Raw genomic sequence first — 26,249 nt, 5'->3', positions numbered from 1 at the left:
AGCTGGATAAAAGGCATACCTTTACCCGACGGCTTTTGCAGGGTCTGCAACCCCCTCTAGACTTGTGATGTCGCCGACGTGATCGGCCTTCGGGACGGGGCCGGGCCCGGGAGCATGGGGCTTTGTCGGCCGTTGTTGGCTGGTCGACTTTATCCGGCTTCATGGTGGTTGGAAATATCATCGAGTCACACCTTTCCAACTAGACGAGAATAACAAATGTTGGAGCCTTGAGCGCATTTCTCGGTGCGAAATCAGGGGCAAGACGGTTCTTAATCAGGGCCGCCCCAATGACGACGACAATCGTGGCTTAGCACCCGGCAGCTTTTACTGTAAGGCTTAGCCCAGCAATTAGAGTTTCCCAGTTCAAGGGGAAATTGAGACGGCCGTGCAATTAATTAACAGCGCTCGTCTAGCATTGTCTGGATGCCTTGCCCTGCATATCTCCGATGCCTCAGGATGCTACGTTATCCCCTGTGCACGGTACCACATTACGTCATGGCCGTTGACATAAAAGGCTTACTCTTGAACATAAGACTTCAAAGTCTCAATCATTTTTGGTCTACTAAGAGTTTATATGGCATGTTTTGTGTTAGCCTTACGGGCCAGGCCAACCAGGCACTCCACGGACTTGGCGCTCTGCCTCTCGCTTGAAGAAGAGATCTGGGCAATGGGTGAATCAGGGCATTGTTTTGCTGCTACCTAAGTAGACTATGATTGTAACAAGTGAATCAACTCCAAAATGCGTCTCAACTTGTGATGATGCGTTGTTGTAAGCATCACCAAGGGCTGTCTAAGCAAGTCATGTTGAATGACCTCTCTCAACCCGCCTCTCTCACCAAGGCCACACGATTCCTTCCCGGCACACTCCCTTTCCTACACAAGCTTGACAAATCACTTAAGGGGGGCCGGCCACAGCTCGAGCAGTGTTGACAGCGATAACAAACCCGTCCATGCTGTCATGAGTGTTCAGTTTGTTCAGCACATCTCTACCGTCGACCCGGAGGCTGATGAAGCGTGTGTGACCTTCGTTCGTGTTGTTCCTTCTCTCAAACCTCATGGTGAAGCGGGGATCCGCATCACTGAGGGCGTTGATCAGGTCCACCGTGTTGTCGTGGCAACTACGAGGGCCCCAGATGGCGTTGCCGTTGAAGAGAAGGGTGCCGTTGAAGATGTGGCCTTCAAGAGAGTGGCTCTTGGGCTCAGTCCAGATTCTGAAGTCGTCCGACATGGTGGTGGTACTCCATGTCTGAAGTTAGAAAATGTGTAAACATCTTGTTGGTGGAAGCAGCATACGAACCTGGGTATTCGTAAGGTAGACGGGAGAAGGAGATCAAATAGCTAGGCTGCTTCTTGGAGGTGGAGAGAGGGATGATGGTCCTGATTCTTGCGGGATACATCGAGGATGTAATCACCGTTATATACTCAGTGTCCCCTTGCTGAACTTCATTGAAAGGAACTTTGCAACAACTTCAAAGCTGCATCGTGTAGGCCTCCATCAACATCCGGCTCTTTTGGAAATATCTGACTCCCCCATGTCTCACTCGTGCATATGCAGCTCGACTTTCTAGGCTCTCCGCGAACAACTGAGCTCATGAGCAAGTAACTACCTGTTAGGACTCCCCACCTTCAAGCTGAAAGACGTCTTGGCAGAAGCGCCATACTTGGCCTACATTCTGTGCATGCCTGCGTTGCACGGCACCGGCTCGGGCCAGTCAACCTCATGGCAAGTAAATGCCGACAGGTAATGTGGGGTGAGGGACTTGCTTTCAGCTAGCCACCATCAGTTGCAGTTAGCAAAAATGACATGATGGCTGAGTAAATACTTTGATCTTCGGCCGAAATCAAATTTGAGCTTGTAATTTATCCCTCATTGTCTCACAGCCTCTTGACTATTCTTTAGCGAGGCAATTGAAGCTTACTCGTCGTGAAAGCGCCAGTCACCACTAAAACTGAAGATGGCCTTTCTTGATAGTTTAAAGTGATGTGTTTCTATCCCTCCATCATGTTGATCTACGTCGACGATCAGCCAAGAATATCAGCTGTCAAGACGGACCTGCTCGACCCTCCCTGATCCAGCTTCCAATGGGGTGATGCCCGGCGCAGTAGTTACATAAGGAGCCTTTCTCTCCCCACATTCTGCAAAATAATGCGGATGGGCCTTTCTGGCATTTGGCTAGCTGCTGTGGAACGGCCCGGCCCGCTTGGTTGCTGACTTGACTGGCGCATGGTTGTCTCCAATAACGTAATGCCCACCTCCTAGCTCAGTCTAAGCAATGTGCTCGAGTATCAGGTCTCAATTACCACCATATCAGCAAGCCTTAAGTTAGACTGGCTCACATATGATTGCCTGTCGCGCTTCCATATGCAAGGTGAACGGGCGTTTCCTGGCCCCGGCATCCCGCACCCTGCACGCGAACATACAGATACGAGCTTTCAGATCTACCAAAACAGGCAGTCAGGCTTATTATTGAAAGGTCCATAGCCAGTGAGGAACCCACGTCCCGGCTGAACCGCCTTGACGGCAGTTCAGCTAAAGGGTGTCATTAGCACATGTTCTACGAAACAAGCTCCGAGGACTGAAATGGCTGCAGCCGGTCAAAAAGACGCGTCTTTGGTGAAGCTTTCTCCTAAGACACTTTGTAAGGAGTAATCCAGGCGCCTAGATGAATATTAACTGACAGAATTAGCTTGTGGTTGGCATATCGTAAAGGGTTTGCTTGCGGTTCAGAAGATCTACCTAGTCGCACGTCACATCGTCAATCTGATCTAGGTAATGGATCACATTAGAGGAATAATCACAATTTTATTGGCTTGATTCATCCAACTTGCTGTGGGTACTCAATGTGTAATGTTTGGAGTGCCTGCAAGAGACCTCGACCACGGACCCCAGTCCAATTCCCGGCGGATAGTCCTCTTTTTCCAGCAGTGTCGTCCCAGACCCAACGCTCCATTCCCTGCGTCGAAGACGTGTGAATATGTACAAGGTCCAATTGAGTCAGTTCCCTCTTTTTCTCTTTCCTCACCCACTTGGCATTGCACTTCTACTTCCAAGCGGCAGAGACCAGCGATTGAGATGGCGTTGCTGCATATCCCACTGCTCAGCAATCCTATTGGCCTCACAAGATGCGCCCACCTACATGTAGTTCTCAGCTGCCCAAGCCTCTCCATGCGCAAACCCCGAAAGGGTGTTGCTGGCTAAGTTATACGCTCCCTCGCCGTTGCGTCACCTAACGTCTCAGCCACCTCAACTGTCTATCGCTCCATGAATGATATCCCGCGCCGAGTGTCTCACTATGTGGCATGCAAGCGCCTAAAAACAACATTGTCACTTGGTTGCCAGTTTTATTGGAATTCACCACGACTCCAAGAATGCAGTACCCAGTACAGTAGTTGATGTACCTCTTGTCATCACTTCACAGTTTCCTCTCCGTATGGAAAAAGTGCCGAGGGGCTTCGCACGCGTTTCATCGGCTTTAGGGGGTATGGCAGGCATGACAGTTAACGCGCCATGGCTGGTACCGAGTCACTCTTTGCAAGCCCCATACTATCTGTTTAGTAGAATGTAGCCTGACCATTTCTGTCAAGGTGGCTCATCTATGACTGCTGGTTTTCGTTGGGCTCACTATTACAAATGCACCACTTCTAAGAAGTCCTTATCCATGACCATGACCTCGTTTTCCTTAATCGAATTGACAGTGAAAGTGATAAAATGCGTCGTTGGCATCTTTCTCCACCCGTAGAACAGGAAATCATCCTTGGCTTTCATTCCATGCTGGGCTTGGGCACCTCCAATGTCCGGTGCGCCCTGGCGGCAGAGAAGGTATGCGACTGACTGTGCTCGAATCCCCGGGAGTCCGTCGTACCGAATCCCATACGGGGGTATGTAATTGTAAACTCCAAGAGCCCAGTCCTGTTCTTTCCTATACCACCCCTTCCAAATAGTAACGGCGATGGGTTTGACAAGTGAAGAGATGCGCTCGTCAGAGAGTGAAAACTTGAACCGAAGATGGCCGTCCTTTGTTCGTCCGAGGAGTCTTGGCTTGTTGAGAGGAAGCATGAGAAGAGGGATCCGCAGGCCGATGCTCGTTATAGACATGTCGAGCTTCCGGGACGAGTTGTACCCAATCTGTCCGAAATAGCTTCTAGGGGAAGAAGGAAAGGCCCTGGAACTGTGTGAAGCAGCCGGTTTACCTGTCCAGTCTAGGACGGACTGGTTGCCGCTGGAGAGCATGATTTTCTCAATGAGCCTTACAAAGGCACGTTCTGCGCCCTCCCCGTATGCAGTCTGGAGAGTCACGTCGAAGATTCCCATCATGGAATATGCCATATCCTCACCACGGGTAGTCTTTCGTCTTGCTGCCCACAACATGCGCCCACCGACGCTGAAAGGTCCTGGTGTGAAATCGTGCAGAGCATGTTCCGGGCAACGGGTGGCAGCAATGACATGTTGAAGAATTTCTGGGTTCTGCTTGTGGTTTGGTCCATCAACCAACGGATGCCAGTCCTTGTCGAAGAACTTGGTCACCCGTGGCGCCAAGAGCTCCTGCAAGGTCCAACCTCTCTCGAACCATTCATCGGACTGTAAGTCTTCAAGTGAAGTGGTCTGAGCTAGGTGAACGAAGCAGATGGACGAGTTCCGGTACCATCTAAACATGGATCGGATTGCCTCATCAATCTCAGCGCTACTACCCTTATCGATACAACAGGTATCCGACCACGCAAACATGATTTCATGTGTTCTCGCCATGTCGCAGAAGTTCCAAAGCTTCTCACGTCCAAGGCCTGTGGCGGTCCCATCAATCATGTCTCTGAATGTCGGCTCGTCTTTGGGAAGCCATCTATGAGAGAGTATTGCATATTGCACAATCTCCGATAAAAGCCGTGCCACCACGCTCTCCCGATTCGCGCCTTGCCAGATCCGCTCTTCAACCCCCTCCTCGGTTATAGCCTCAACTTGAGGGCGGAGGTATTCTTGCATGGCGTATCGATCCACAATCTTCATCTCTGGGACGAAGATCAACCGAAGGGGAACATCATTCTGGACGATTCGATGGAACTCATCGATAACATCTCGAGGAGCCATCGGTGATAAGATTCTGCGATTGCTGAGGATGAGAGCCAATTGGGAGAGAACAGGACTCCACAACGAATGGTAACAAAGCCTTCTAGAGTGGAAAGGAGGAATGTTTCAGTCTATCAACATCAGACCCAGTGCCTAGTGGCCAAAGTTTAGGCATCAATCGCACATTCTGAGAGTGAGATCGGGCAGCAAATCTTACATTTCGGCCCACTTATCGAGTCTCTGATTGGTTGACTTGAAATCCTAGTTCCACTACCCTGAACCGACCGGGGCGACGGAAAGTTGAAGAATGGAGAGACTTTCTTGTAAGCCTTGTATGCTTTCATATGTCAAGAATGCCATCTTCAACTTGCCGCGGTGGCTGCAGTTGAACCAGGAACATGACGTTACACCTTCTTGTTCCGGATTAGTGACCGTTGCAGAACTGCTCGATCATGCATCTAGAAGCCAACCCCGCACATATCAGACCACTACGTCCGAAGCCCTGGGCGGCATTTTGATATATTAACCGGCCATCTCCACTCGTCTGCTCTAAGACTTACCTTCTAGCTGGTTCATAGTGCGAAACTTGCAAACTGTTTGAGTTGCCATCACTCTTCGTCCACCATGTCTGACGAAGCTACAACCCGCCCAACCCCCCGGGATGGCGACATTCTTCCCCCCAAGCACTGGGCCGAAATTGCACAGGTTTGTTAAAGCTGATCTTACTGTGAAACAAAAACGCTGATCTGGAACCCCGTGCCAAGAAAGAGCCTGCCAATACCGATGGTGATTCCATCCTCGACGCCGACAACAATTCCTCCACAGCGTCGGTCACCTCGAGCATCCTTGAGTACAGGACGATACACGGCAGAACCTACAACAGCGAACAGGGAAATGCGCAGTATTGGTAAGTGCCTGTTCTGTGTGCATATAACCGGAGGTCACTAATTCCCTCCAAGGGGATCCAATGACGCGCCACAGCGTGAGTTGATGGACGTGACGTGAGTTCCTGTACCAGCTCAGGAAGCAGCAACAATCTAATCTCGGATATAGACATCATATTCTTACGCTTGGGCTTGGAAATAAGCTCCATTTGGCGCCATTGGAGAAAGACAAGGTCCATGTAAGCAGCCATGCCAGATTCCATGCCAGTGCTAATTGGTGAGATAGCGAGCCATCGATATTGGGTGTGGAACTGGTAAGGGCTCCTGGTTCCTACATATCTCTAACGAATGCATTTATCTTTTTGTTGGTGGTCGAGAGACTAATCTCTCTGATCAACAGGTATCTGGGCCATGTGCGTTCGAGCAATACTCCACCCGATCCCTCCACTTTGTTCTAACGAGTCGCTAGTGACTTTGCCGATGACTACCCTGACGCGGAAATCACCGGAACAGATATTTCACCCATCCAGCCTTCCTGGGTACCGCCTAACTTGCGGTTGTGAGTAATCGTTTAAGACAATGTTTGAGGCTAGTCTAACAAAATACTACAGCGAGATCGAAGACTGTACTCGAGAATGGACCTTCAAATCTGACTCTACTGACTACATCCATATGAGGTGGCTAATGGGCAGCATCAGAGACTGGGACTTCCTTTCCTCCGAGGCATTCAGGGTATGCAGGCCCGGCGGATGGGTCGAAAGCCACGAAGCCTCCTCCAATATCGACAGTGACGACAACACTGTCGACGGAAACTCCGCGATGGGCCAATGGGGAAAACTTTTTATCGAGGGTAGCAAGAAGATAGGAACAAGTTTCACGGTGGTCGAGGATGGCACGCAGAGGAAGGCCTTGGAGAAAGCCGGCTTTATCAACATCCAAGAATTCGACTTCAAGGTAAAGGTAGAATGTGTCAAGGTTGAGTCTCTGCTAATTGATGAACTAGAATCCTATCGGTGGCTGGTCTTCGGACCCGACCGAAAAGGAAATGGGCCCATATACCAAATATGGTCTTGAGACTGATACCGAAGGTTTCGTGTTGTTCATGGCTCATACTTTGGGTTGGTCGAGGGATGAGATCCAGCTCTATATCGACCAGTTTAGACGCGAGTTGCGATCTGAGAGGCATCACGGGTACTTCAAGCAGAAGGTTGTTTGGGGCCAGAAACCTTAGACATCGGCCGCTAACTAGACACCCCAACGGGGCACCATTGCAGCCCGTATCTCGGATGCTTCGGAAGTTCAATACGCCATCGTACCATAGACGACGCCATTTACTTCCTCGGACCTCCCTAAGGAAGGGGTAGTTTACGTCCAAGTATAGTCTTTTCCGTTAGTAATTGTCATTGTCCGTCTATTTGTACTATGACCGAATCCCTGTTCCCGCTCATTCCACCCAACTCCATATTCCCACCAACCTTCTTCGCCGTTTGCAGTCTGCACATCAATCCCCGCCAAACCACTACCCTTCCCATCCGAAACTCAAGCAACAGGTCGATAGGCTGTATCGTAATCCGCCAACTGCATCTCCGAGTTCGACCCATCCACAAGCTGCTTCCCAAACACGAGGTACCTGGATGGATGGAAGATGTTGAAGAGAGTGCTGGCAATCAACATGGGCGCACCATCCAAAACGTAAATGTAGACCTCCTTGGACTGTAGCTCCGAGTCGTGGCCCATAGCGTACTCGACCAGACGGAAGAGAGAGCGTATTAGGATCAGGATGCTGGTGATGTACAGGATGAGTAGAAACAGCTCCCAGCGGGTGCTAATACTCTCGGCTCTCGCAGTTGGGTTCTTCCTAATTCTGAAGTGGAAAAGACATGTGACGATCATGAACAGGCTGAAGAAGATGATCTGTACGACGAGTCCGGCGATAATAATGTTTTCTCCAGTCGATCGATCGTCTTCGGTCTCGGCATTTACGACCTTTCCGCCTCCTACAAAAGGTCAGTGAGCAAAGCCTGTTGCACCATTGTGAAGGAATACGCACCAATTCCCTGCAGCGCGATAGAAAGCAAGTCTCCAATCAGGAAGAACTTGGTCAGCCAACTCGACCTGATCAACGAGTATCTCTCGGCGTCCAGCAAACGAATGAGTCGCCCCAAGATCATGTAGATAGAAGCAGCGTAGCAAGTCGGTCCAAGGAGAAGCAGCAAATGCTGCATCACGTATGGGGCAAAAGTATAATCGGGTGATTCTCCAGCGCCTATAGCTCGTCCGATAAAGCCGACCGTTTCAACTACAAGTCTTCCTGTTAGCGGGAAATTGCTAATCACGAGGTTGCTAGTGACTGGGGACTCACACAATGAACCGACCAAGAAGGGGATGAAGAACCATGTCTTGGTCTTGATGATCTGGAAGGCGTGCAGCAGAGACGAAGTCGAAAAGGTGATGATGAAGATGACGGCTGCTGCCATAGAAGGCTCGTACTTGTAATAGTTTTTCGCCATTTCGATTCGAGATAGAAGCTGAGTAGGTTGAGCGTCGAGCTTTTGGGGCTGGGGGGTAGTGCTCCTATTGTGATGGAGAGAATGAGATGCTGGACGCTGGGTCTTCAAGGCAGCTGGTATAACTTATGTACTTGATGAATCCGGGCGCGAACATGACTGATGACGTGTGTGTTGATGGTTTGATCTCCGCGATACGCTGGGTCGGTTGCTACGGGGCCAACTCAGCCTCAACTAGCCGGAACCGCTGGAGCAGGAGGGCGACAGCTTAGGCCGTTCCGCAGGCCAATAGAAGGGACATTTCCCATCGAGTACTCCATAGATATGAGGCGTCCTCAAGGCTTCGTATAGACTCAAATCTGATTGGCTGCCCTACAAGTCGGACTTGGTGAAGTCCCCGATACAGGGGCCGTGCGGCTCCCGGAACATTCGGATCAGGGGTGGCTGAGTTTCGTTCGTGTAAATTAAGCATATCGTTGGTTGAGATTATTCTTGGGCTTTCCATGAAGGCTCCACTAGGTGACAATGCTGTTCGCCATGTTTTCGTACACCTCGGAAGCCTTTGAGGAAGAGATCGCACATACATGACAGAGGTGATCCTGGATGGTATATATATCTATTGAGATAAGTGCCAACTCTTCATGAGGTGACTTCAAACCTTATAGAAAAATCTTATCCACTTTGTTTCCCATAATCATAGGGTATATCGAGGGTTCAACACTTTTGTCTGGATCAAGAATGGTTGCTGGACGGCGTCTTGTCTTTGAGGAATAGTTTACACAATGTCTTGATACCTTCAGAAGCCTTATTCAGATATTACACTCTTAGCTTGGTTCTCCCATGCAAGTGTTAAACGGAACTTACGACCTGTTCTGGCATTTCTCGTCGCTCTCCCAGTCAACCAGGAGCCATAGTTCGTTTGGCCTCTTGATTGACAGAGAGTAATGGACTTTCTGAACTCCAGGGATGTCCTAGATTTTCTGAATGACGTCGAGAAAATATGACCCGATTTCCTTCGATCGATCGAGGACTTGAGCAGCTGTCGCTTCTTGCAGACGAAGAACAGTGACTTCCGTGCACGCCAACGTTTTAGACCGGAGCGTTAAGCCAAGTTTGCGTCTACAACGGCGTAAACGAGATAAGTCATTATTTAACATACACATTTATACGACTTATAACATTTATTGGTATATACTCAGCGAAATGACCCACTATACATCATGCAAAATGGTTGGCCATGGCTAGCTCCTCGGATGTTAGGAGCTACCTACATACAGCCCGAAAGTCCGCGCAAGACATGGACCCTGGGTTAAGCCCGAGTGCTCTTTAGCCCTGGGCGTCTTAGATCTAGCCAAGGGGAGTCAGAGGTTTGTTAAGTATTTCTATTTTATGCGAGATCTAGCATTGGCTATTTCTACTTGTCGGCCTTCTCTTTTGTCTCCTGTTGATTCTCATCTAGGCGATTGGAGGAGGATGGGCGAGGGAGTTCACCCTCGTTCGGGTGGCTCAAGGCAGAATCGTGGGGGGAATGTGGCTTTGTTTCCTCTGAGTCGACGTTGTATGTCGAAAATTGAACGTCTTCCACTGTAGACTTCTCATATCTCTCTCCAGCTGGGAGATATTTCGAATATAGAACGTCTTCCATACGGTATGGGCTCTCCTGCTTCACTGGGACTGACCTATCTCGCGCCTAATTTGTATGATCAGCATACCAGTGCCAACAATGGTTAAAATCTTCAGAGATCAAAGCGAATAAAAAGACGTACATAATTGAGGGTTTGGGGAACCCCAGGTGTCGTGTAATGCCGCCCGTTGCTGTGATGACGCGGAGAGTCACGTATATAAGCCAGAAGAGAATCCGAGGCATCCGATTCATCGACGTCCTCGACATAGGGGATACTCTTCAACCCTCCTTTGCCTTCTCCCTGTTTTGTTTGGAGCAGAGCGCCTAAGGTCGAGGGCCTTGGATAGAAGTCGGAGCGCTTGCTTCCAGTGTTGGCCAGCTAGGATTCTGATGCATCCGATTCATCGGCGTCCATGGCATAGGGACTCCTCGGAGTCAACTTATACCACCGTCGATTGCCTTCTCCCGATTTCTTTTGGACTGGAGCGCTTGAGATCGAGGGCCTCGGTGGCGGAGCTCTCACCGTAGGCTCGTCATCTGACAGGGTATTTTGGCTTCCTGCTGGCAGGTACGGGTTACTCCTGGAACTGCTCGAGATAGACTTCTCGAGATCCTCGGCTTGGGATGAGGGAGGCTTATTTCCCTCTAGGCTCAGCTCTCTACCTCTTGATAGGCCCCGTTCACTGCTGGGTGGAGGCGATGAGGTTCTTCTGCGGCGAGGGAATATTGTGTGTGGGGGCCTCGGTTTCGGATCTGTCACCGCAGGATCGTCGTCTCTTGGAAGTGTAAACTTCACAAGACTGAAGAAGTGCTCAAGTGTCCCGGGATACCGTAGAACATTGGCCCGCCAAGCTTCATTGGCTTCCTGCCTGGAACGGCCCAACGCGGTGTCTTGGCCCTCGGAGGCCGACCCTCCAGTCTCAACATACGTTTTGAACTCTTCACCTTCCACATATGTCTTGAACTCGTTGGTTATGAAGTTCTGCGCCCTTTGCCGCGCCCAGTCTCTTGTCTTTTGGTACATCGGCCTCATAACCCTGTCCTCTTGCTGCTTCACAGCTACGTCTAGGCCCTTTGCTTCGCAATCGCATGCCATAGACGCCGGCGCGCGGCAAATAGCACAATCGGGATCCATGTGATAGTCAATTCTCGTTGAATAATCGAACGGGCCGGTAGACTTCATGCCCATTGGCGCATTCGCGGCAAAGAAGAATGAACGGACGATCGGATCACTGTTGTGATCTAGGGCTGTTCCGTGAGAGTTTGGGATAAACCCCCATTCGAAAAGCCGCCACTCATCATCAGGGACGTCTGCAAAGACAGTCTCGTCGACGAACTCTATAGATTCGTCGTGCTGTCTGTTTGAGTTTAGCAGGCGAAAGAGGTCGTCTGGGTCGAACGGGGTGTATCGTTCCTGATCATTGTCGATTGTGCTTCGGCTGTCTGGCTTTGATGCCGCTGCACTGTCATCGGATCCTGATTCGTCGTCTAGTTCTTCCTGGGTAGCCGGCAGTGACTTGAGGGCTAGGAACCGCATGTGTCCGATGACATGCTCTTCCATGCTACATTTCACCTCCTCCACACCACAAAGAGGACAAGACGTGAATAGCGGGCCCGTAGCACGGCCATTCCGATCTGCCAACACGCCAAGCTGTGCGTCGTTAAACTTGTCCCCATGGTTCGTTTTTAGGTGGTTGATATAATCTTCCTTTGTATCGCACACGATTGCAGGATGTGACTTGGATGTACAACGCCATCGCACGGCGTGCTGTTTCATGTGCTTTAACCAAGCATCGCTGTGATTGTACAGCTTCTCGGGCGAGTCGCACTCCTCAAAGAGACATACGTAGGGGTCGAGATCATTCTTGACGTGCAATCTCCATTTCGACTCTTGGACCACATCCCGGACTGGGAGAGCATAAAAGCAAAACTGGCAGACCACTTCCCCCACTGCCCTGAGGCACTCATCCCAGTAGTTGTCCAATGTCTGCTTGTGGGAAGCACGATGGTTTCTGACGGCACCCCGTGCGCCTGGGGCTGGGGACATTTTCAGTCCGTTGTAGCCAGGGATTCCATCTAAAACAACTTTGAGCTTTTCGTCCTGTTCTTTTTTGAACCGCCGGTATCTTTTCATAAGAGCACCACACGGAGCAGGCGGGAACTGAAGTTGGTCGTGGCTGCTCAGTGCGACGGTCTTGGAGACGGAGATGACTGAGGGGGCGGCGGCTTGCTGAAACTTCTCAGCAACCAAGGTTGTTGCCGTCTGTGGAACTGATGGGACGATGCTGGGGGTGGGAACTGGTGTGGGTTGCTGCTTGACAGGTTGCCTTTGCAAACCAACATTAGGTTTGGCCTTGGGAGCCGAGACTGTAGGGGGCAATGGCACCTCTAGGGGACGGATTGGTTTCTTGTCGTAGCGTTTTCTTCGGTACAAGATTCGCTTCCGTCGTAGCACCATACTGTTAACGAGGCGTTGCTGGATATTGTCACTGGTTCCGGGGAACCTATCTCGTATCTGGTTGCTGAATAATTGGCGGAGAAACGGTTCGGCATCGTTCCCTTCCTCATCTTGGATCTTGAATGATTTTTCGGCTTGGATGTTTTGCTTCTCTTTGCTTGCCCGGCGGATTGTATTTGAGATTTTGTGTAAGAGGGTCAGCTCTTTGCTGATCCCTTCGATGGCTTGGTTTAGGTCTTCAGGGATCTTTTCCAGAAGCTTCCCTGCAGTCTTCTCAGAAATAGGCTCAAGGATGTTTGAGCCTGGGACAACATGGTCAGCAAGCCGTCAGTGAGATCGCCGTGGAACCATCACCCACAACTCTGTATTCGGTAGTCCAAGGCCTGCAAAAGGCCGATAACAGCATCTTGCACATCTGGCGCTTCTCGCAATCGGTGATCCAAAGAATCCCGCCCAGCACTGAAGACCCGAATATTGGCGGCCCAGATGGCAAATCTCGCATGCTGATCCTCCACAAGCGATAGCTCACGGCGATGGATTTTTGCGGCCTTGTTGAGGCAATTCTGGAAAGACTCGCTACATAATCGAGCACTTCCAGCGACCGTTGTTATCGCAGGTGGCGAGCCAACTGCCGTGGTCGCCATCTCGTTGATAAAGAGTTGAAACTGACCACCCAAACTAGCTGACGAATTGTGAGAGAGGGGGAATTTGAGGCAAGGGTGCCTCGATTTCGAGGCAAGCACAATGTTTTCAGTTGGCTTATCTCATTGGTAGATGTTGCAGGGGGTCGTCCAGTTGCGTCAGATGATGATCCTACAACAAACCCCTCAGATGAACCGCGGCGATGGCCTCAAGTCGGGACAGAGACGCCGCCGACTCGCTACAGGCCACGTACAACATATTGAAGCAGATTTCCAGGACATTATGGCGGGGCGAGCATGATCCTCAGCTGAGGGGCTTCTACGCTGAGCTTCATGCGTACTTCACCATCATTTGCTATCACCTAAAACGCATTAGCAGCAGCCATGTCACAATCGATAAGGGTGTCCATAATCGACTATTGGACTGCATAAAGTCGATATTTACACGGAACCTTCTTCGACTGTCATCTGACGCCAGATTGCGACGCTTGGATGAGGTTCGAGACGACTTGGCAGACAATGGAGCCAAGGTGGAGGCTCTCCAGCTCTACCTGGATTTTGGAGCGACGCAAATTGAACGTGACGACTTTCTGGAGTCGCTGAGTGCCCTCGAGAAGGAGCTCGAAACCCGATACCCAGAGGACATGTCACAGTGGGCCCCAGAGGACTTTGGCCCTTTGATCAAGATCAACGAACCATCATATGCGGTCTGGAACGCCGCTCAGTCCATCTTCAAAGCGCTGGTAGCCTGCAAAGACTGCGTCTGTACACCCACCCACGACTTCGGCGCTCGTCTTTGTCTGGGGACTCACCGAAAGCTTGATTGTGAGGCTGATGACCAAGTCGACTTTGACATGTTTCTCTCCATGAAGGAGGATTGGCATGAAGCACACATTCATACAGCAAAGGATCGAGCTGTTAGGATTGTTGTGGAACAATCGAGACAGAGACAAAGGGCTCCGAGGAGTATGTTGGTGAAGCAGCTTTGTGAGCCGATTGCGAGAATTGGTACCATGTTGGGATACCGACTTCAACTCAAAGTCACCAAGGATCAGCTTTTCAAGCTGCAATCGGAGAGAAGCGAGTCGCTTGTCGACAAGACGAAACATCCAATCTCTTTGGACCAGTTCCTGAGAGACAGACCACGCAACTTCACCGAGAGGACGAAACGAATTTTAGCTGTCATCCTTAGCTCGACTGTGTTTCACTTGCACAATACTCCGTGGTTGGAGCCAAGTTGGAGTTCGTCCAATGTGCTATTCTTCCAGACCTCCTCATCGGCCGTCACCTTGCGGCCGTTCATTCAGACGAGGCTTTCACCTTTGGATTTCTCCCCGCCACATGATGGCCGCGAACACAGCCCAGATGCAACTGACTCGGAAGATTTGGATCCTGATGATTTGGATCCCGACGACTTTGACCCCGATGATATGGACCCCGATGACTGGCTCATGCACCGATGTCCAATCCTTGTGACGCTCGCAATGATGCTGCTGGAGATTTACTTTGCCACGCCCTTTGATGTTCTGGCCAGACGGTACAAGGTCGAAATAGGCGATTCGCAGAGCAGCACAAAACATCTCGACGTGAGCGTGGTCTTCCAAGCATGCAGAACAGAGATCCCCGAGAATTCACAGTTCTATGTCGCCGTGGGGAGCTGTTTAGACCCACAGGTATGGGAGACCGAGGATGGAGGCAGCCTCAGTAGCGACGAACTAAGATCCAGAATCTACGAAAAGGTGGTCCTACCGCTAGAGACTGAGTTGAGCCAGGCTTATAGTTCGATTTCGATCAATGACCTGGACAAGTTCGCCGAGACGTTGGACTTTGCGAGCTGGGATCAGACGATACAGACGTTGAACCAACAAAACAATGTCGAGGCTTCTCGCCAGAACGCAGAACTCGCCCTAGGGCTGGAGAGGAGTTGTAGCCTGTCCCCTAGTCTTGCAGCACCCTACCAACCTCCAGGCTCTGCGCAGCATCCAGGGCTTTCAAACAGAAGGCTGTCAGATTTGGACCCCAGAGCCACAATTTCCGCATCAAGCACCCCAAATCTGGTCCGTTTTCCTTCTGGGTCCGATGCCGAAGGGTTATGTGATTCGACAGCCTCTCTGAGCTTAGGGTCATACCCTCAGTGGAGGTATACAGTCGGCATTCTCTGCGCCCTCCCCAAAGAGCTTCTGGCCGTGCGAACCCTATTCGACACAAAGCACAGCAAGCCGAAGAACCTATGCGGAGACGTCAACAACTACGCACTTGGCACTATCAGCGGCCACATGGTCGTTGCCGCTTGCCTTCCGGCGGGAGAATACGGGACCAACGCCGCAGCGGACTCGGCATCTAATATGAGGCGGAGCTTTCAGAGCATAGCATTCTGTCTTCTCGTGGGGATAGGCGGCGGTGCTCCTACACCACAGAACGATATTCGGCTCGGCGATGTAGTCGTAAGTCTTCCGACTGCGAGGTTCCCTGGCGTCATACAGTATGACCGGGGAAAGGAAATCGAGAACAGTACTTTTGAACTTACGGGAGCTCTTCAACCGCCTCCGAGACAGTTGATGACTGCCATCAGTTCTTTACGATCAAACCCTGATCTTCCTTCCGATCCACTGCAACCATTCCTAAATGATGTTGTAAATCGGGTGCCGGACTCATCAAAACTGAAGTACATGCATCCTGGACAAGAAAACGACCGCTTGTTCTCATTTGTATGCTCTGCCTGCCAGGTTGGACATTGCACAGACATGAACAACCACATCCAAAAGCGCCCACTTCGACCAACCGACCACCCCGAGATACACTATGGCCTCATCGCCTCAGCAAACCGTGTCCTCAAAGACGCAGCAGTGCGGGATCGCTGGGCGCGAGAGCATGGTATCTTGTGTTTTGAGATGGAGGCAGCAGGGGTGATGAATACGTTCCCGTGCCTTGTTATCCGCGGGATCTGCGATTATGCGGACTCATATAAAAGCAAGGAGTGGCAGGAGTATGCGGCGGCGGCGGCGGCGGCGTATGCCAAGTTGCTGCTGACCGAGGTGGTTGTGTCTGATGACACAAGGAACGGGTTTTGGGAACAAGAGAGGACTTTGATGGAGTTTCGGCCACTAGAACAGCCAATCAGCAGCGAGCAGAGAGTCTAATAAATAACTACTTTCACAAGATACTATTGCTGTTCCTCAATAGATTTCCCAGCATCTGTTGAAAACCCAATTGTCAGAGTACGACCTGATGAGCACCTGAACGTAAGCCCATTTGGCTCTCCGGAGAATGCCACTGGGCGATATTCAGGGGGCACCCAAAGGACTTTGTGCTCTTTCCACATGATCCAGCATCCATCGCTACTAAAGCACCAGCCCTTCGACTTGCAAGATTCTCCAATACCGACGGTGTTGGCAGCATCGGCCAAGCCACCTGTTATTGACAGCTCACCAATAGGTCCGGTCAGGTCAGTCTCACACATTATCGCTGCCTGCGTGCCCTCTAGCTCCATCGTGCTGCTAGTTGAGCTTCTTGAAAGGTCATCGCTGGTCATTGGACTCGGGTTGAACGCAGTATCCCATATTCGCACCGTACCGTCTTTAGATGCGGATGATAGGATTAGACGTCCATCAGCGGAGAGGACCCTGACCGAAAGGACGGAACCGCTATGCCCCACAAAGGTATGGAGAAGCATACCCAGAGTGCAATTCCAGAGCCTGACAGTCTTGTCGGCAGACCCAGATGCCAGCCGTTGGCCTGCTTGCGAGAAGTTGACTGACAAAACCGGACCCTCGTGTCCTTGTAGAGTATGCCATGGTTCACCAGAGCCGATATGCCACAGACGCACAGTGCCATCACTCAGCCCTGCCGCGATATGTTCGCCCGTCACGGTGACTGACAAAGGCGAGCAGGTTTCCGAAAAGCGGCAGCCAGTGTGGCCGGTAATGGTGTGCTTTTGATCGCCTTCCTCCACCTCCCACACTCGTATGGAGTGATTGCTTGACACGGACACCAGGCAGTGGCGTGAAATCGCGAGCGACCTGACCGAGCCGCCGCCGGCTCCAAACGTGCGATGTAATATTAGCGACGATACGTCCCCAATCTTGCCATCACACTTGTAAAGTCGAACAGCACCGTCGTAGCACCCAAGCGCTAACCAACAATGCCAACCAGACTGCAACACACGAGGCCAACTAGAGGAAAATGCCGCAAAGGAAACCGAACTCGGGGTGGCCTGTATGCTTCGGAGTAATCTACCCGATCGAGCGTCCCAGACTTGTACCGTCCCATCGCTCGATGCTACCAGCAGCGTATAGTCAAAGAAATCTGCTGATAAGACGGTTTGAGTGCGGGTGTTGAGCGTGTGCAGCAGCATGCCTGAATCCCTATCCCAGAGCCGCACAATCCCGCCTTCAGATATCGTGGCAATCCCGTGGATGCGAGAGAACGAGGTATTGAACAATACTGGGTCATCGTGACCTTCAATGATCTGTGGGGGGACATTCCAGTTTGCTTCAACAGCTGGATTTGTTGTGATCCATGGCGGCCTTTCCTTCGAAAACTGCTGTCGCATCGAGCTCGTGGATGGAGCAAACACAAGACCAGAGTAATACATCTGTGAAGGGTAGATCCCAATACATGGGCTGAAATAGCGAAGAAGTCGATTGGCATCAACTACCAACTTTTTCATATCTGCATCTGCACGACGATCGGGGTCCTGAATCACATAAGTATGACCGAGCTCGAACAATAGTATGAAGCCCAACTCACGCTGAAGACTCTTGATAGCTTTGCTGTCGCTGCTACACCAACGACAAGATTTCCAGTAGCGCACAGAGTTTCCAGCCAATACAGAAATTTTTGCTTCAAGAAAAGAGTGACATTTTGGCTCTTAACCCATGGGGTTGGGTCCTCGTCGTAGTGAAGCTGCAACGTAGTCCAGTCATGTTTGTATCGTGGTCTGAGACGGCGGTCCCTGTCATCGTCCCAGGCATCGCTGAGATGGTCAGCCCAGTGGAGCATATAATACTCAATATTCCCCAACGAAGCCAAACTGGGGGGATTGTAGTCCTCGATCGATGCTCCGAGCGCAGGCAAATTGAACATGTTGCGTCGTAGCTCCCGAGATATCACTTCAATCGACCTCTCGGCGAATTTGATGTGAATGTGCCTGGGAGGTCTGCTGGTTACTTTCCAAGTCCCAGACTCACCCTCGAGTTGGTCGAGGTCTCTGCTCTCAGTCCACCAATTCTGCTCTTCCACCAAAAAGTCCCGTGCCGATTGATGGATGAGGTGAACGATACCTTCTCGAATGTCGAGCAAGGGACCGCACATATGAACAAGCTTGGCTACAAACTTGTCGTCATTCGCCAGGTCCCACGGAAGTCCCGACAGAATGCCCAGTTCGCAAAGGCTCAGCGGGCGGTACGCTGCAACAACAGATGAGAGAATGTCGCTGCAGTATTCGGCTTCTTTTCCCTCCTCCAGTTGCTCAACCTGCTTCAACGACCGACGATATGACATGATTTCGGCAAGAACCTTGTCCACGTCGCAGCTCTCCGCTTCTTTCAGTTTCTTCATGACGTATGACACCCATAGGAAAACCCCGCCGGACCTGCGCCTCAAATCTTCTCTGACTCTTGTGAAGAGCGCGTCGTCATCAGACAGGCATGGGATATTGGGTAGAGTGTAATCAATGAATGCGTCAACCGCCCGTGACACGTGCTGCGCATTCTCCCCAACTCTTAGATCTAGCTTCGTCATGAGAGGTCGCCGCTCTAGTCGGGATCTGATGGTCACATTCGGTCGGCTGGAAATGATCCATTTCAGGGTCGACAACGCAGTATTCCGAGTCATGAGGTCCAGGAGTCTGGAGAGTTCTTGTGTGCAGTCGTTGAGGTGGTTGACGGCAAAGCAAACCTTTCGCGGATGTAAAGCCTTCAACATGTCTGCCAAAACGTCGCAAAGGCTATGCCACGCCATGGAACCTTCGTAAAGTTCCGTCTTTAAGACACTGTACCTCTTTTCGAGATGCGGAAGGAGCTCTGGGCATTGTTCGACGAGAAGATAGAGAAGCCCACGCAATACTGCTGTAGCATTATTGGTGCGTGGGTTGGGTCGACAGAAGAAATATGATAAAATCAAGCTGTCGTTCGGTTCATCCACATCTGTTGACGGTGACGGGCGGCTGAGCTCGTTGATGATAGCACAGAGCAGCATCGTTTCGTTTGTGGCAAGGTTGCCCTCTATCCACAGCAGGCTGCTATCCTCACTGTGTTGCCATTGACGGAAGTGCTCGGTATCCAGGATCCAGCCGTCCACTTCTTTGATGGGAGCGCGGGTCGCTCGTTCAATACCGCTTTTGTGGCTCCGAGGATCAATTGTTGGTAAGCCGGTCAAACATTGGGCAATCTGGTCGGGCTCGTCATCTATTCAAATGGTTGATCATCAGCAAGTTTGCTCAGGATGTTTTTTATAATAGTCGTGTGGCAGACTATACCACGAGAGAAACGACTCATGCTTGATGAGACTCACGGTGGTGATGAACCGATCCGTAAACGTCGCCTTGGTGCAGGTGGCCGCTGTAATTAGTATTGGTACCGTAGGCCCTATCACCACCACTCGTAGATCTGTTGGGGTCCATTTGGTATCAGGCTTTTCGTAATCCCCGCCTTGAGCGTCGTTGGGACGTCGGCTGGGTTAGCAAGGCCGTCGGTTCGTTGTGGTTTGAGGGTGAGAGTGTTGCCGTGTGTCGAATGTAACTATTCAACAGAGACATAAATAAACAAGAACACGTCACGCGTGAGCCAGCCAAGTGCGGGGTATAATGAAAAGCAGATTATTAATAATCTCTTTAAGTACTTTCTTTTTCTTGGAGGAACAGATCACACCCACTCACAGCCAGAAGAAAACGCCTTTTTCCTCCTTGTGCAGGGTTCTTGGGCAAAATCTCTCTCTCTCCGCTCAGCTCAACATTTTACTACAGATTGCTGAGCGCTTAGTTCAACTAAGCAAGAAGCTCAGAACGAGTTATTAGCCGCTGGGCTAGAATTCGCGTTGCAGACCTAGAAGACGCTGTATTCTCTAGATAGAGTCATGAGATCAGCCTCTGATGGCTCCTTGGGGATACATATTGCCTCGTTTTCGTAGCAGACCGACTCTCAGATCTCAAGCTGGTCTGAAAGGCTCGCGGCCCTGGCCTTGGCATCATCGTGAGGGCCATGTCTGGGCATCTGGCGGTGCCAATGAACAAACGAGGCTGCGACCAGGGCCAGACACGGCACACACTCAAGAGGGTGGTCTTGCACACGTGACTAAATGTGAGCCAGTAATTCTTGAGCCTGACTGCGAATTTTGATTTGCACGTTTTTCTCCCCTTCTTCAAAGGTAGCTAGAGACCATCGATTATGTAGCACATCCAACCCGTCACTTGCATTCAGGTCCTACACTTTATCTTCCAAAAGAGGTATCAACAATGGCTTCAACAAGTACCGATAGTGCACCGGCTACTACCACTACTTACTTGCAGCTATGCATTCAAGCGGGTAGGTCTTTCACCCTTGCTGGCGACTATGTATCCTATGATACTCAGAGTAATCTCCCTGCAGGTGGAGGTCGGCTCCCCATCATGGTCGAAACCACTTTATCCATTTCAGAAATGAAGCAAAAAATCGAAGAGATGACCGGCATACCTCCAGAGAGACAGAGGTGGGCTGTGCCACCCTCCGGCCCAATCACCGTTGAAAATGATGGCGATGACATCGGGTCCGTACTGAAGCACAAGAGCACCCTCCATGTGCAGGATTGCTCTTTATTGGCCGACCAAGCCGAAAGCCAAGAACCCTTTGCAGGGCATCAGTGGCGAACGACAACGGTCGATGGAACCGATCTCCACCAAGGAGACACGATCGATCCAGGCTTTCACGGCCAAGTACCCCAAGGTCGGGGTACACACATGTTTGGAGACACTCGGAGCGAGGACGGCGCTCTCAAACAGGGGGATCAGTATCAGCCTAGGAACACGTTCGAACACACTCAGAAACAGGGTGAAGAATACGCTGTGCCGAATGGCGGAGCAAGTGCTGGTAGCCTACAGCATCGTGGGAATAGGTATGAGCGAACGTCTACTCAGAACACGAACCACATCCAAGGCGATACAATCCAGGATGGTTGGCGCGGGCCCGCCCCTAGGAACGCTGGTAACCATCGTTTCGGAGTCACCATCTCCAAGGGAGGCAGTCTCCATCAAGGCAACAAGTTCGGACAGTCCGCCTTGGCTGGCGACGGAACCAACACATCCGCGAATGCGGATGAACCCTCATCCTGACTTGGAGGTTGGTTCCTTTTATCAAGTGGCCTGAGGATATTGTATGCGAGTTTCATCGAGAGGAAGTTGCCAGCTTGAGCTTATCCCTGCTGATCCAATCACTTGGGTAGTCCAATAACAAATTTGGTTTGGGGAGCTTTTAGCTTTTGCATATAAACACTTATACTATCCTCTTTCAAGACGTTATTTCAGCCGTCAAGATGTCTGGTTGACCATCACATTCATCCTCAACTACTACCACGTACCTAGCTATCCGAGAGCTGCGACGCTAAAGGGGCTCACTGGGTACCTTTAAATGCACCACCACCGAGTCCGACCACTGCCGCCATACACCATCATGCATCACCACAATTACAACCAGTCGGATGATACAAGATGATTTAAAAGACATCGCCTTCTCCATACGTATCCCCCTGCCTGGCCTTCGACTGGCCCTTGATGATGGTGGTGCCGAAGTCATGACCAAGTTTGCCAACAGGTGCCCAGCCACTAAAGTCCCGAGCTATGTAATCGCCTTGCTTGAGAAACGAGTTTCCATCCACCTCTGTCCGCTCGTAATGATGCCTCTTTCCTCTAGAAACGATAGCGTCCCGGATAGCTTTAGTGAGAAGGGTGTCTGCATTCTCTTCGCTCGCCTTGCGAAGCATTTCTAGTGTCGGTGTTTCCTGGGAGTTGCCTTGCAGTTCTTTAACCTCGATGGCACAGAGGGCTTTCTGGGCTTCAATAACGGTTGGGAATAGCGTTTCAAGCAGGCCAAGTGTCTCAGAAATGTCGGTCAAGAGTATGTCAAGATGTCTTTTCTCATAGAGCGCCCACTTCGTCAATTTCGTCCACGATGTTCCCTTCAATCTCCTTGAAACAATGTCGTCGGTCTTTTGGTTCAACGCTTGCTGAGACCCATGCAACTCGCCAGCGACGCAGATATCAAGAGTTTCGTTCGCTGACGGTTGTGGCCTGGTATTAGCATAGCGTTTTGATTTCTGCTCCATCTCTTGCATATCTTGCAGTATTGAATCCACGAGTCGGTTCGCTTGCGCGGCTTCTTCATGAGTGATGAGAACTTTGCAGACCCGGCCAGTTCGAGGGTCAGGAAGTACCCCAAACGCAACGGCGAGCCTGGTGAGGCGGAGTTTGAGAGCACCCAGCCGAGTCTGACACCTGCTGAAGTCTCTTCCGAAATTTCTCCCGAGCTGCACGTACTCGAAGCACTGAATAATTGAGACGAAGGAGCCGGAGATGGAGCCGGCGAGGGAAACAGCTCCTAGTGCAAGTCCAACGGCTTCCATGGTGTCAACGAGGATGTGTTGCCAAGGTTATTGGGGATTTCAACAGTATTCTTTCGGAACCGTGCTGTATGAGGATGGCGAGCTCGGTTGTTTATGGAGGGGAATTACAGCCATGATGTGTGGCCTGAGACGAGGCGCAGTTCGCGAGTGTTGCATGAAAGCAGCTTGTGATTAGTCGGGGTGGCCCCACCACGGGGCTATGCGCGGTTGAAAAGGCGGATTTAGCGATATGCTCATTTCACAAATACAAGTGGTTATCAGAAAGTAGGGTCAAGCCAAAAGAACTTATTAAGTCTGTATCTCCCTCAGCTAACACCTTATTACCTCAGCGTCCCTCAACTTGGAGGCAGGCGAGTATTGAGCATTTGAAATGTACGAGGTGATCAAAAATATAAGAAACGTCGGTTATTGCTATGGCTGCTACCTATGAGTTGAGAGCCATCTGCAATCCACCGGCTAATTGCAGGGAATGTGACAATGGAGCCCTTCTCAACTTCAACACTCCATAGTTATCCAGTTGTCCTCGTGACCCTTGTAATGAAGTGAAAACGTTCCTGTACGGAGGGCAAGTAATTACTGCTTGTACTCCACAGACGCAGGCTCAGCCATGGCGACATCATTCCTCCGAACAGCCTTGTCAGCGTCTGCGCTGCTTCTATCAGCACTGTTCTGGTCGGCAATGTCACCTTCGAGAACATTGCCACCTTCGAGGCCGCCATTGTTGATAATGGGAGTTTCGCCCACAGTGATCTGGGGTGCCACATCATACTTGCCATCACCGCGCTCGACACGGTGCCCCGGGATGAGGATGTTGAGAAAGCGAGGAGCGATGAATGCACCAACAATGAAAATGACAACCATGTGCATAAGCACAAAACTGTAGATGAATGGTGGATCGTCGGCGTGGCCGTTGAGGAATTTGGGGTAGGCAAAAGAAAACACCAGTGCCACGGCAGGACCGGTGATGTACTTGAGGCAGATGGGCCAAACCCAATGAATCTTCCAGTTCTTGGAGCCGCCGAGGATGGCACGGTTCAGGTCTCGGCGGAGTTGGTTGCCCTGGATACAATTGTCAGATACATGATAGAGATATCCTGGAAAAGGAGGAATACATACCGAGTAGAAAGCCGCATACCAGAACCGGCTGAGGATCGGGTTGCCACCCAGAATCTGGGAGCAGGGACAGATGGAGTCTTGCCGACAAATGCAGAGAATAGAGCGCAGGCAATGAAAAGGCCAAAACCAACGCCAGCACCAACGCTGGGGTTCACAAGGTGACCGAGGAGGAGGCCAATGACGATGGAGGCGACGTAACCGCCATTGTAGACAAAATAGCTGATGGCGCCAATTTGATCAACAGGGTCTCTCCAGCGGTAAAGCGTACAGGCCATGTAGGTCTCGGACCAGACGGTGATGAAGAGAGCGACGTCGTTGACAAACATATCAACAGCATCGAGAGTGTTGAAGCCAAACTCGCTGCAATAGATGAGTGAAGTCAACACACCCAGAATAATGACCGATGTAGAGATAACCCAGCGAGGCACACGTTGACCAAGGTCAGTGTCACAGAGGAGCGTAACTAGCACCTCGGCCAAGGCAAACACGCATGTGAGTCCAAGAAGAACCAAAGTGATGAAGAATAATGCCGAGAAGAAGTTGGAACCAGGCATCTGCGCAAGAGCCTCTGGGTAGTAGAAGAAGCCGGAGCTGAAGGTAGACAAGGGATCTACTTCGCCAGGGTTGATGGCCAGAAATCCGACAACGCCCATGACAGCCAATGCGGAGATGATTTCGATGGCTGAGTTGCTCAGTGCGATGATGAAAGCATCCTGAACCGCGTTGGCGAATTTGTTGTTGTATGAGGCGTACGACGTGAAGTAACCAAAACCAACGCCAATCGAGAAGAACATTTGTCCAAAGGCATCCTGCCATACTCGGGGACCCTCGAGGGACTCGCTTCGCCACATGCCGACATACAGCTTAAAACCATCAGAGGCATTGGGAAGCGAAAGTGATCGGATGGCTAGAATTCCAATCATGATGAGTGGCAGGGCCATGGTGATGTAAATGACACGCCCTGTGAGACCAACACCCTTGAAAGTACACATCCAGACGACGAACCAAATCATGACAGACCAGCCAAAGGTCTCGCCAATGATGCCGCGGCCGGGATAAGACTTGAGGCCACCGCCATCTTCATCACCTCCGGTGGGAGCGATATTGCGAACAACATCGTTCAAGAAAAAGTCGATAGTGTCTCCACCCGCCCAAGGCAGAGGACTCTTGAAGGATAGCCGGAAATATGTCATGGCCCAGGCTAGAATCGGGACATAGTAGCCCACGACACTGAAACCGTTGAATACCATGGACAGGCCAATGCCCTTTGCTCGATGGTTGACGTTGTTCCAAGCAATGACACAGCCACCACGGTAGGCCTGTCCGAGTGTGATTTCGAGGAGGAGGATGGGAATTCCAATAAGGAAGAGGGCGACGGCATATGGAATGAAGAACTGCAGGCCGTAGTTGTTGAACACGACAGACGGGAATCGAAGCAGGTTACCCAGACCGACAGCACCGCCCATAGCGCAGAGCACGAATTGCGATCGCGAGTTAAAGTTGTCGCGACCATCGTCGTCCTTTGCCGAGTCTGGCGCAAGCATCAAGAAGATTCTCTTTGCCAGGCCCGGCTTGGGGCCACCCTCGGCTTTCGCCATATTGAGTGGTAGGGATAAAGGGGGAAGAACGACAGAGGGAGGACCCTTTATGCAGGATAATGCAAAACAAGTGGGTGTCAGGGAAGATGGGGATGAACCATGGAACTTTCTTCGAAGGGAGGAGGATGGTGGAGCAGATCGTTCCATATATACCCCAGATCAGAGCTGGAAGAGTGACGTGCAACCCCAGACCAGCCAAGATCTTGGAGAGACTGCCGAGAAGTCCGTTTGATAGGCAATTGTTCCATCATTGGATTCTGAAAGGAAGGTAATCAAGGGTAATCGCGTTGCCAAGATATACCCTAGTACAGCATACCAATAATCCATGAGCTTGGCGACTCGGTTCTTACGCCAAGATACTCCTCTCCAATCCTGACGAGTGCCAATGCAATCCTCTATCTCGTGATTTGTACCGCCAAGCGACAGGAACGGAAGGTACAAGCATGCCAACAGTCCATCGATAAAGCGCCGTAATTCTCCTTAATAAGAAGCCAAGAATGCCAATGTTTAACCTGGGGTACCGTAGTCTGCTTTCAGCAGGTGGGCTTGGATGATGCCTTTTGGTCGCATGACCAACCCGCCAAGATACATAAAGCCATGGCATAATATTTAAATGGTCCAATAATAGAGCATGTGAATTGCTAGGGCAAAAAATCAGCTGAGATTAGCCTCAAGCAGGGAAAAAGGGAGGATCGAGGCCGAATGGGTTGGTGGTTCTCTACGGACTTTTTACGAACTGAAGACAGTTTCACAGCGCGTTTCAGGTAT

The 26,249-nt window shown here is 50.9% G+C and overlaps 10 protein-coding genes across 10 annotated transcripts; 3 read left to right on the top strand and 7 right to left on the bottom strand.

Moving 5' to 3' along the window:
- Positions 1-895: 895 nt before the first annotated feature.
- MRS44_005351 (uncharacterized protein) lies at positions 896-1,228 on the bottom strand (the record flags this gene model as incomplete). The annotated part of the gene is made up of 1 exon (XM_046281779.2): positions 896-1,228. One exon carries the CDS (start codon positions 1,226-1,228, stop codon positions 896-898), a length of 333 nt encoding a protein of 110 aa, XP_046123847.2.
- Positions 1,229-3,625: 2,397 nt separating this feature from the next.
- Positions 3,626-5,083, bottom strand: MRS44_005350 (uncharacterized protein; the record flags this gene model as incomplete). Its single annotated transcript, XM_046278002.2, has 1 exon — positions 3,626-5,083. One exon carries the CDS (start codon positions 5,081-5,083, stop codon positions 3,626-3,628), a length of 1,458 nt encoding a protein of 485 aa, XP_046123848.1.
- A 603-nt stretch (positions 5,084-5,686) lies between these two features.
- MRS44_005349 (uncharacterized protein) lies at positions 5,687-7,177 on the top strand (the record flags this gene model as incomplete). The annotated part of the gene is made up of 9 exons (XM_046278003.2): positions 5,687-5,767; positions 5,827-5,969; positions 6,022-6,063; positions 6,116-6,185; positions 6,233-6,260; positions 6,347-6,359; positions 6,416-6,505; positions 6,558-6,900; positions 6,950-7,177. The coding sequence occupies 9 exons, from the start codon at positions 5,687-5,689 to the stop codon at positions 7,175-7,177; spliced, it is 1,038 nt and encodes a 345-aa protein (XP_046123849.1).
- Positions 7,178-7,485: 308 nt separating this feature from the next.
- On the bottom strand, positions 7,486-8,610 carry MRS44_005348 (uncharacterized protein; the record flags this gene model as incomplete). Its single annotated transcript, XM_046283123.2, has 4 exons — positions 7,486-7,943; positions 7,997-8,245; positions 8,309-8,520; positions 8,588-8,610. The coding sequence occupies 4 exons, from the start codon at positions 8,608-8,610 to the stop codon at positions 7,486-7,488; spliced, it is 942 nt and encodes a 313-aa protein (XP_046123850.2).
- Positions 8,611-9,867: 1,257 nt separating this feature from the next.
- MRS44_005347 (uncharacterized protein) lies at positions 9,868-13,179 on the bottom strand (the record flags this gene model as incomplete). The annotated part of the gene is made up of 4 exons (XM_065622565.1): positions 9,868-10,143; positions 10,220-10,378; positions 10,601-12,837; positions 12,894-13,179. The coding sequence occupies 4 exons, from the start codon at positions 13,177-13,179 to the stop codon at positions 9,868-9,870; spliced, it is 2,958 nt and encodes a 985-aa protein (XP_065478637.1).
- A 200-nt stretch (positions 13,180-13,379) lies between these two features.
- On the top strand, positions 13,380-16,316 carry MRS44_005346 (uncharacterized protein; the record flags this gene model as incomplete). Its single annotated transcript, XM_065622564.1, has 1 exon — positions 13,380-16,316. One exon carries the CDS (start codon positions 13,380-13,382, stop codon positions 16,314-16,316), a length of 2,937 nt encoding a protein of 978 aa, XP_065478636.1.
- Positions 16,317-16,339: 23 nt separating this feature from the next.
- MRS44_005345 (uncharacterized protein) lies at positions 16,340-19,798 on the bottom strand (the record flags this gene model as incomplete). Its single annotated transcript, XM_065622563.1, has 3 exons — positions 16,340-17,872; positions 17,926-19,583; positions 19,690-19,798. 3 exons carry the CDS (start codon positions 19,796-19,798, stop codon positions 16,340-16,342), a joined length of 3,300 nt encoding a protein of 1,099 aa, XP_065478635.1.
- An 831-nt stretch (positions 19,799-20,629) lies between these two features.
- On the top strand, positions 20,630-21,481 carry MRS44_005344 (uncharacterized protein; the record flags this gene model as incomplete). Its single annotated transcript, XM_046281780.2, has 1 exon — positions 20,630-21,481. The coding sequence occupies one exon, from the start codon at positions 20,630-20,632 to the stop codon at positions 21,479-21,481; it is 852 nt and encodes a 283-aa protein (XP_046123854.2).
- A 380-nt stretch (positions 21,482-21,861) lies between these two features.
- On the bottom strand, positions 21,862-22,767 carry MRS44_005343 (uncharacterized protein; the record flags this gene model as incomplete). The annotated part of the gene is made up of 1 exon (XM_046268577.2): positions 21,862-22,767. The coding sequence occupies one exon, from the start codon at positions 22,765-22,767 to the stop codon at positions 21,862-21,864; it is 906 nt and encodes a 301-aa protein (XP_046123855.2).
- A 573-nt stretch (positions 22,768-23,340) lies between these two features.
- Positions 23,341-25,481, bottom strand: MRS44_005342 (uncharacterized protein; the record flags this gene model as incomplete). The annotated part of the gene is made up of 2 exons (XM_065622562.1): positions 23,341-23,826; positions 23,880-25,481. The coding sequence occupies 2 exons, from the start codon at positions 25,479-25,481 to the stop codon at positions 23,341-23,343; spliced, it is 2,088 nt and encodes a 695-aa protein (XP_065478634.1).
- Positions 25,482-26,249: the final 768 nt, after the last annotated feature.

The sequence above is a fragment of the Fusarium solani genome, assembly GCF_023522795.1.
Source record: "Fusarium solani strain SB1 chromosome Unknown bctg00000002, whole genome shotgun sequence".
NCBI lineage: Eukaryota > Fungi > Ascomycota > Sordariomycetes > Hypocreales > Nectriaceae > Fusarium > Fusarium solani.
The sequence above is the reverse complement of the archived record's forward strand: the minus strand, read 5'-3'. Positions and strand labels throughout refer to the sequence as shown.